General features: G+C 43.5%; 2 protein-coding genes across 3 annotated transcripts; both read left to right on the top strand.

Annotated features, from left to right (window-relative positions):
- Positions 1-1,012: 1,012 nt before the first annotated feature.
- Positions 1,013-6,391, top strand: LOC111069254 (serine palmitoyltransferase 2). 2 transcript variants are annotated; one of them, XM_022359231.2, is made up of 4 exons: positions 1,013-1,275; positions 3,926-5,044; positions 5,111-5,373; positions 5,448-6,391. In XM_022359231.2, the coding sequence occupies exons 1-4, from the start codon at positions 1,093-1,095 to the stop codon at positions 5,662-5,664; spliced, it is 1,782 nt and encodes a 593-aa protein (XP_022214923.1). In that variant the 5' UTR covers positions 1,013-1,092; the 3' UTR covers positions 5,665-6,391. The 2 variants fall into 2 exon arrangements, with proteins under 2 accessions (XP_022214923.1, XP_022214925.2); XM_022359233.2 differs by lacking the exon at positions 1,013-1,275 and adding an exon at positions 2,801-3,086.
- Positions 6,392-6,518: 127 nt separating this feature from the next.
- On the top strand, positions 6,519-7,470 carry LOC121405295. Its single transcript, XM_041595911.1, has 3 exons — positions 6,519-6,528; positions 6,818-6,894; positions 6,963-7,470. Exons 1-3 carry the CDS (start codon positions 6,519-6,521, stop codon positions 7,401-7,403), a joined length of 528 nt encoding a protein of 175 aa, XP_041451845.1. The 3' UTR covers positions 7,404-7,470.
- Positions 7,471-9,844: the final 2,374 nt, after the last annotated feature.

Consider the following 9,844-nt stretch of genomic DNA (forward strand, 5'->3'; position numbering starts at 1 on the left):
ATTTACTTGAGTTATTGTTTGTAATTTCAGGCTCCAATAAACGCAGAAACTAATCAGACTCTGTTAAAAAGATATTAACGAAATTTTGCAGCTCACGGGTACCAATAATAGGTATAGGTAATAATAGGTACCAATAATAGGTATCAGAACCGGGATAAATGTATTTATAAAACACGAAACATATGCATTAATAGGTAAAAGCATCTCATTCTAAGAAAAATGCAATATTAATGTTTTGAAGCTGATTGGAACAACAAATTTAACATCAATTGAAGGAAATACGATATACAAATGTCCATACGCATAGAAGAAACTTGGTTGACCAGCAACAATGACGTCACATTTAGGCCGTCTTTGTTTGAACCTTATTATGTAAACAATCCAATGAAAAATAGTTCAGAAAACTAGCCAATCTTGTAGAAAATCGATGTATCCATCGGATAGAAGAAACTTGGTTGACCAGCAACAATGACGTCACATTTAGGCCGTCTTTGTTTGAACCTTATTATGTAAGCAATCCAATGAAAAATAGTTCAGAAAACTAGCCAATCTTGTAGAAAATCGATGTATCCATCGGATAAAATTTGTTTAGGGCTGAGAGGGCTATCTAGCTAGTAATATTAAACTGAATATCAAAATCATGGAATACGATTTCAAACAAGAAAATATAACGTTATCCCATTGTCAACCAGGGGGGTATTTAATATTTCCACGAAATTTATGTAACTTTAACATATTTTACGCATTACAGGTGAAAGATGTCGGTGGTCATTTTTGTTTTGTAAGTTAAGAGGAGGATGGAGCTACAAGGAGCCTTTACAAACAGTTTTATTTTCCGCGGTTTAACAAAGGGTGCTCAACTTTTTAAATAGGAGGGTGTTTAGTGGGTTATCCGGCGTTTGATTGCCGGACTGCCCTGGTTTTTTATGGTATGGTATTTAAATGGTATTTCTCGAAACTGAATTGGTATTTTGGGCGTATGGTATATTTCTTCGATAAATCCGCGGTCACACTGCTCGCCTCGTTTTTTGAAATTAAATTAAATTAAGTAAAAGCTGTCACTGCGTTCGGAACGTGTAAACGGGAAACGACATGGGTAACTTTGACGCCTTCGAGCAGGGCTTCGCCAGCCCCAATGGCAACGGAAGACTGCCCAATGGCCACGGTTCTCCGAAAGAGAGCCTCAGCGTGGAACCCCAGCGTAAATTTTCGGCGCCGGCATACACAGAGATTCGCACAAGGCGCTGCAACGCCAAGGCGGCCGCAGAATCCAAGGTGAGGACCGACCCAAAGGTGTCCAAAGTGGAGTCAAGCACCACCATCGCCATCGAATGTGGACACTCCTCCGTCGCGAACCATTGATTTTGTGTGGGTGCGTGCGTGCGTTCGGGACTGTGTGTGTCACGGGCACGGCATGCGTCATCTGGGAGGCAAGTGCAGTCTATCTTCCGCCCCAATATCTTTAGCGGCCTTTTCACCATTTTCTGGGTCAGCTCCCAGCTGTTCGCCGTTGCTGTAGTGTTTTCCTTTTGATTTTTCCCCGTCCGGTTTCATTGGCAAATCAATGACGTTACAAACGTTTGGTTGCCAAGGCAACAGGGACATGTGTCCTGGAGGTCCGCATTGTCCCATTTGTTTATTTCGGTACACGGCTACGAATATTCGATACCCTGCGGACTGGTAATGTCATGCCATGGCGCGAGTCACCTTATCAGGCCCATTCGCTCCAATCTCTTTTTCACGTAAAGCTTCGTAGAGCGCGAGTCAGCGTCGCCGGGTGGTGATTCACAGTCGTTTGCTAAGGGCGGCCGATTTGTAGTGGGCGTTGATTTTTTCGCGATAAGATTTTTTTGGCGATTTAGTAGTAGAGTCGAAAGCCTTGGGCATTCCTTGGGTCTTAGAGATAGGGGCATGTGAAGCCCGTTGGATATGTACATATGTATGTACATACATGCATACCTATGGCCTGACCAGGGAAATTTTGTTTCTTTTAGGCAAAATGATTTTCAAGGCGTACATTTCATTCATAATAAAACAAATATCTGTCATTTTTCTTATGAAAGTAAAGAATTTCCTTAGATTAACTGAATATTAAAAGTAAAATTTGACATTAAACAGGTAGCTTGTATATATAATATCATATTTTATATGAACTATACACCATGAAATTGTAAATTAAATATTTTTATGCGGATTTGCCATGCAATTATTTACGCTCGCCAGCTTTCACAAAGTTCCACGTGCATATCTTAAACGTTTTATTATTATGGCTAACAGAACGTCTGCGCGTGTTTCCCTTGATTAGCCCCTAAAAGTTTTGACTCGCGAAGCATAGCATAGATTAACTTGTTATTAGGCGTCTATTTATTCCAGCGATCGGCAAGATAAATTTATAAAAGGTTCCAAGAGCGAAGGGGAGTTCGTAAAGATTCGTAGGAGTTAGTCAGAGCCCAGACTTCGGCTTGAATATTATTTCTCTTGGCTTTTGAAATGATTCTTCATTAGAGAACGGTAACATGCACCCAGATAGTCATTCAATAGCCAATCGTTATCTACAATACCTTGGATCCCATGAATATGGAAGCCGTTATCTGACTCCACCCCACCCTATTCCCCAACCTCTGTAGCCCGGTGGGTGTAGACTCTCTAGACTAATTAGTAGTACACATTTTTTATTTATTTACTCGACTCGTTTTCGCTTTTTTTCTATTTTCTGGTTTCATGTACATATGTATGTATAATATGTAGGGTATACCAAAGCTCACGTTCAGTTCATTAAAAACATCGCCAGCGCGTAACTGTTGAAACCTTTCCACCCCGATCTACTGTGCTCATCTATCTCGTTTTCTGTCTCTCTCTCTCTCTCTCTCTTTCTCTCTGCCTCCTTATAGAAATATTTTGTTAACAAGCCAGAGGCAAATGATAATAAACACGAAATATTATTGTCGTCGTCTTGTTATTGTTATATAATTGAGTTCGTACGGTCAGGCATACACATTCCCTGTGCATGAGAGTGGTACCCTGCATTGATGGCTCCTGTCGGATACTTCCCCAAAGAAAAATCAATAAGCAAGCTATTTCTTCACGTATGTATATTAATAAATATGTTAATTACACCGTGCCGCCTTTAAATCGGAGAGGTTTGGTGGGCAATTGCTATATGGCTTCCCTACCTTCCATCTCCCTCTCTATTTGTGTGTCGGACTTCATATTAAAGCTAACTCATGTCAGTGGAAGAGCTAGATCAGCAAATTGTTCGTAGTTCGGTTAGCTTTTACAAGTGTATATGATTTACTGTGCACGCTCGACATGATGAAAATTGGGGTTACACGTACAAGTGTGTAGGAAAGGAACATTCGATAGATAGCAGTCGTGCTCTTGCTAGCAGTTTCTTGTTTATCTGATATTTTAATACTGCCATTTCGGTATCATTGATGTTCACTCCACCGAGCGCGCCATTGTGTGGAAATATGTATGGCACATATGTATGTATGTATGTATAAACGAGCATTTATGTACATATGTGTGCAGATTTGTTAGTTGAATGTTAATTGGATTGTTGAATTGCCTGAACTGTACTGAACTGAACTGAACAACCGAGTTGCTGTGCACTCATCACTCATGACGATGCTTCTGCGGAGAACGCAGTGTTCTCAACGATCTCAACGTACATATATGTATGTATGTATATACACATTGGTTCTACTAATATGTACATATGTACATATATATGTGTGTGCCCCTAGTTTTAGCTCCCCAGTAAACTATTTTAGCACCTGTTGGTGGGGCAGAACTCTATGGATTTGGTGTCTGATAAGTGATTTTTATTGCATTTTATGTATGTAGATGTCCAGCGATAAGCTTCGCAGGCTAATCAATTAATGATAACATCCTATTAATCGCTGTCTATCCCTCCGGCCCACAGCAAGCCAGCTCGAGCAACTACCACCCGGAGAAGAAAGCGCACTTGAATGGACACGCCTCCGCGACCAGGCAGCAGAAGTCAGAGTCCAAGCCCAACCAGGCAGAGGGCAAGCTATCGCCGGAGAAGGAGCACTACCAGAAGACCTCGTTCGAGGAGGTGCCCATGCACACGGCCTGCCTCACATACCTCGGATTCTACCTGCTCATGATTCTAGGCTACATCAACCAGCTGCTGTTCGTGCCCAAAGTGGCCACAGAAAAGGGACGTGAGGGCTACGTGGCCCTGTACGACGCCTTCGAAAGCTTCTACTCCCGCTACGTGTACCGGCGCATTAAGGATTGCTGGAACCGTCCCATATCCAGTGTGCCCGGTGATGAGCTGACGCTCAAGGACCGTGTGACCGATGACTATGGATGGAGCTTCAAATTCACGGGCACAGAAACGCGTTGCCTCAATCTGGGCTCCTACAACTATCTGGGCTTTGCCGCCGCCACGGGTCGCTGCGCCGACGAGTCCGAGGACCGGGCACGTGGCTCCGGCCTGGCCTACTGCAGTTCCCGCTGTGAACTGGGTAACAATGTTCAGGTGGACGAGCTAGAGAAGCTGACTGCTCGCTACTTTGGCGTGGAGGATGCTATCGTTTTTGGCATGGGTTTCGCCACCAACGCCCTCAACCTGCCATCTCTGCTCGGCCCGAACTGCATGGTGGTGAGCGATGAGAAGAACCATGCCTCAATCATCCTGGGCCTGCGTTTGTCCGGGGCCACAATCAAGGTGTTCAAGCACAACAACATGCGGGACTTGGAGCGCGTGCTGCGCGATGGTATCTGCCACGGCAATGTCAAGAACGGAGGCAAACCCTGGTCCAAGGTGATGATAATTGTGGAGGGCATCTTCAGCATGGAGGGCTCGATAGTGCGCCTGCCCGAGGTCGTAGCGCTGAAGAAGAAGTACAAGGCATATCTTTATTTGGACGAAGCTCACAGCGTGGGCGCTATGGGGTCCCATGGAAGGGGCGTCACGGACTACTACAAGGTTGATCCAAAAGACGTCGACATACTTATGGGCACGTTCACCAAGAGCTTTGGCAGTGCCGGGGGCTATCTGGCCGGGTCTAAGGTGCGATCCCCCTTTAACTAAGGTTTTTTTTCCCTACTAATGCTGCTATTATTTGTTCCCTTGCAGAAACTGATTGACTTCCTTCGCACCAACAGCCATGCCCACTGTTATGCTGGATCTATTTCGCCGCCCATTGCTCAGCAGATTCTCACCTCCATGAAGACCATCATGGGCGAGGATGGCACTGAGACGGGTCGCAACAAGATAATGCAACTGGCCAGGAACACGCGGTATTTCCGCCGTCGTCTGGCCCAGCTAGGAGTGATAACCTACGGCCACGAAGATTCGCCCGTGGTGCCCATGCTGGTCTACCTCTTCTCCAAGATTGGGTGAGTGCTGAGCCCCAAATTACTCCAAATTCATTGTTTCATTGCTAGTCTCGATATATTTCACCCCCTTTCAGAGCCGTGGTTCGCACTTTGACCACCCGCCACATAGCCGTGGTGGGTGCCGGTTTCCCAGCCACGCCCATTATGGAGGGTCGCATCCGCTTCTGCCTCTCGGCTGCCCACACCAAAGAGCAGCTGGACTATGCCCTGGAGGTCATTGACGAGACCGCCGACGATTTGGGGCTGAAGTATTCACGCAAGCCACGCGATCCGAATCCGATTGAATACTAAAAGCACATTGTCATGCAGCCTCACAAATAGGAGTTAAGTGCAAAAAGTGATGGGAGGAATGTTATGTTAGGGAGGGAGGTAATAACTCTCCCGATTTTCAGACCGAACCAGCACTCAGTCCAGAGCTATAAATGATTGCTGTATGGTTCCAGTGCGAGTGTATTTGACCAAGCTTTAGTTGACAGAAGTCGGTGGAGAACTAAGCAAGTAGCTTCAGAGCACGGAGCAACAAAACTAAGCTGCAGCACATAGCTTAAATGATAAACTATTATTAACTATTTAGCATTTACCTCTACATAGTTGTTATTGTAATTGTAAACTCCAAACGTCTTCTTCTGTGGGCAGAAACATTACATTTCGAGTCTTTTTACTCGCCCAAAGGAAAGGGAAATGTATGCTGATCAGAATTTGGTTATAATACAGATCTAAGCTAAAACATAAGAGAGAGAGTGCTTGAGTCCCCAGCACCTAGCTTCTAAAATGTCAGTGTTAAGCCAAAAAGGAGCCGAGAGCCGCAGCGAAATAGTTGTACAATTAGTAGTTGCTAGATATGCCAATGCCCATCCGTAGAGGGGCTACGTGCACAGCGTGGCAGGGAACTGTGAGCGGAAACTTACACAATACAAAACCTCTTAAATGTAACAATAATAATAATTATGTATTAATGATTTTATTTTTCTATCAAGAAATAAAGAATTGTTGCTGATTATCCAACTTAAAATTATAATCAGTGGTCAAGTTGTTATTCAGGCTGCCTTAATATGCCTAGTTATTGAGTTATTTTTTACTTTAAACACACACCTCAATTGTCTTTTGTCACGATATCGCGAATTGAAAATAACTATAATGCAGAAATGGGGAAATGTGGGACTTTTCCGTCTTATGGCCTGAGGATTTTTGGTTTAGCATAACTGGCTATTGAAATTTTTGTTGGTGCGAAGGCAATGATCCAGCTATTAATATATAATAATTAAATTAGGTATTATAGTTCATAAAATCCTTTGTTTTTGCCTTGAGAAAAATCTCAGCCACGCGTTTCATCGAATATTCGCACGATCCGAACATTGGAGAGATCTCCGAGATGTCAAATTTGGAGTATTTCTCTCCTGATGCTGCACATTCCCTGGTTGGTCCCAGTCCCGCCTATTACCAGTTCAACCGGTGGAAGGTGCTGGCGATAGAGCCTTTAACCTGGATGGAAGCAATTTCCAGTTTTTGTACCTCAAAGTGGTAAGTGATATATTATATGTTTATATTAAATTAATTATATATATACTACTTGATTAATATCATTGCAGGTCTCCGTACACACGGATGTTCTCGGCAAAGACGCCATAGACGCCGGCCAGCAACACGTACTGCATTCGATACGGAGAGCCGGACTGGCAAGGATTGAGTGTGCCAAGAAACATAAGATTGTGACCAGGTGTACAGCCTGCATTTCAGTGCTGAGGACTGGCAAGACACCAATTAACCGCCGGTGCTGGAGGACTTTGATGGACGCATCCAGGCTAAGGCGGATACCATCCGGCGCCTTCTCGACGGCACCTTTCACCACCCTGGAGAGCCTGAACAGCACCAACTTGGAGCTGTGTGGTCGGGTGATAGTGAACTTGGTGGTCGAAGTCCAGGAGCGGCATGGAGCCGCGGTAATGCAGCCGGCACCTGTGCGGTTCATGGCACGCATTGTGGGCGTGGCAGAGCTTCTGACGCTCAAGCCAAACTCAGTCCGAGAGTAATTTTAAACTTTCTATGTTATTTATTTTGCTGCGATAACATTAATGACATTTTAATTTGTATTACTGTGGAAGTTCGGATATTAGAACCACTCTAATTTCTGACCATTTTTATACCCGTCGGTGGGTGGGGTGGGGGCGCGGGACGTCCCCCGCTCGCCTCCGGCTGCCGCTGCGCCGTCCGCCGCCGCGTCCGCGGGCCCTGCTGGGGGTCCGGCCCCGCCCTCGGCCCCCCCCCCCCCCCCCCAAAGGCGAGGCCCGTACAAATCGGGCCCCCGCGCTCGTTGCTGCGTCGTCCCCCCCCCCCCACCACCCCCCCCCCCCCCCCGTTCGTGCCGCCCCAGCGGGGGGTGATAAGGTTTGTTCGTGTTTGTTTGTACGTGTGAAAAGTTCGTATTTTTAAATTGCCAAAGGCTGGTCGGGTATAGGGTCGCGCCGTTCCCCGTTTGTTTACAGAAAATGACAAAACATTAAATATAGTTGCGCAAACTTTATTAAATTAAACAGATTAAAACTCATCAAAAAAAATTTTAAGTTATTTTTAAATTTGTATTTTGTCCTCTAGTCATCAACTGAGACAAATTTCCACAGGAGTATCAAATTACACAGGCTTTTGACTGAATTGTATATACCACGAAAATTTCGGTGATTCCCATTTTTTGTTTACTTCAATCAAAAAGGCAAAACTCTGTGTGTCGCCAATGCAATAAAATGCCCGGTTCTAATGGACAGTTATAATTTGTGGGGTTTGTTATTTTCGAACTTCCACTGTCAATGTTACTGTAGTACAACAATACAATAACAATATAATACATTATATAAGAAAATCGAGAAAAGCAACGAAATTTAATTAAAAACCTGTGTTAAGCATGGAAATATATACAGCTGTGTTCATAGAAATATTTACTTTGAATATGAAACGAATTAACGGAACTCTAATTAAAGCCTATATTTCATGTTCATGTTTCTTAAGCTTCAATACTTGCCACTTGCCAAAACTTTGCCCTGGTTGACGGATGTGCAGTTGCTAGAATACATTTTAAATTCCCCATAAGATTTCGATGAGATAAAGATCCACAGACTGAGCTAGAAATTGCAAAACGTCGATCTTTTCTTTGTATGTCGGGGAGTTAATGAGCCAAGGAGCCGTAATGTTTAATACTCATCCATGGCCAGCGATGAGGAATAAATATACGACTATAATTTGAAATAGATTACTTTAGGTCAAGGAAGCTACTTCATGTGTCTGGCCAAACAGTACAAAGGAATTGCAGCATAGCAGAACCAAGGCAAGGGTATCATGTCAATCTTATCTTTAACAATAACTAATAAGCAAAGAAACGTTATGGCATTTTTCTTTCAATTTAGCAACATTCGAGGTACAGTACATTATGTATGTATGTTTAATTAATGTTTATATATAACACCAATGAAATATAAATATAGTCGGGAATAGATAGATTCCATCAGATATAAATTCCTTAGCCCCCCTTAATCAATCTAAAACATGGACCCACAAGAAACCCACTGCACACAGACTCCAATCTATTGAATAACAATTTTCTAATTAACAGTAACTCATGATATCTGGACGCCTCCTTCAGTGCCGTGCCGTTTCTGTCCAGACCGGCCAGTCTGCCAAATAAATTCCAATTGTAATTGTCTCAGCCTTTTAAGGAATTAAGTCAGAGACAGAACACAGATCGAAAGACAATAACATAGCATGGCATGTTCGGAGTGTTGTTGTTCTACGGAGTTAGGAAATACTCTCAATTGTATGTTCGATGCAATATTTATTGAGTTGTTTTCGTCCATAAGGAGGGCAACTACGACTACATCTCGTACATACTTACAAAAATGCATACATACATATGTATGTATGTATATGTAATGTTGGGCGACAACAACGACACTTCAAAAAAGGCTGAAAATAGTTGTTAAAATTTTATTTGAACCTATTTTAAATTAAATTTGACCACTTATCCAAACAAGGAAAGAGTGAAGTCTGAGGGAAAGGAAGTTGCATATAGTACATATATTGGTCTTATATTTCTTGCAGGGACTCTAGAAAAAGCTCTTATTCTCGTTAGGATTCTTTATTTTGAGCAGAACGGCAGGGCCAAATCAGCATCGGAGGGGTTTAATTTATCTCTTTCCCGACTGCCAGAATGGAAAATGTCAATACACCTACATATGTATGTACAGAGGTATGCAGCCATATGTAGAAATACATGTACATACATACAAATGTATGTAGATGCACGTGTGGGTGGGTGGTAATCCTGCCTGCTGCTGGTTTGAGTAATTGACTACGTGCGTATAAAGTTTGTGCTGGCATTTTAGCCGAGTACCCGAGCCGAGTGCCACGAAAGTGGGAGCAACAGCACCAATCATACTGGCCTTGAGTATGGTCAGGAATGTGTATCTGTGTGCAATCATAAATA

Source organism: Drosophila obscura, unplaced genomic scaffold (assembly GCF_018151105.1).
Source record: "Drosophila obscura isolate BZ-5 IFL unplaced genomic scaffold, ASM1815110v1 contig_9, whole genome shotgun sequence".
In the NCBI taxonomy this organism is placed as follows: domain Eukaryota; kingdom Metazoa; phylum Arthropoda; class Insecta; order Diptera; family Drosophilidae; genus Drosophila; species Drosophila obscura.

Bases quoted from the DNA above. Each gene is read 5' to 3' on its own strand.
- LOC111069254 (XM_022359231.2), top strand. From the start codon at position 1,093: ATGGGTAACTTTGACGCCTTCGAGCAGGGCTTCGCCAGCCCCAATGGC. The intron at 1,276-3,925 runs GTGAGGACCGAC...TCCGGCCCACAG, and splicing joins AGGCGGCCGCAGAATCCAAG to CAAGCCAGCTCGAGCAACTA. The intron at 5,045-5,110 runs GTGCGATCCCCC...GTTCCCTTGCAG, and splicing joins GCTATCTGGCCGGGTCTAAG to AAACTGATTGACTTCCTTCG.
- LOC121405295 (XM_041595911.1), top strand. The intron at 6,895-6,962 runs GTAAGTGATATA...ATATCATTGCAG, and splicing joins AGTTTTTGTACCTCAAAGTG to GTCTCCGTACACACGGATGT.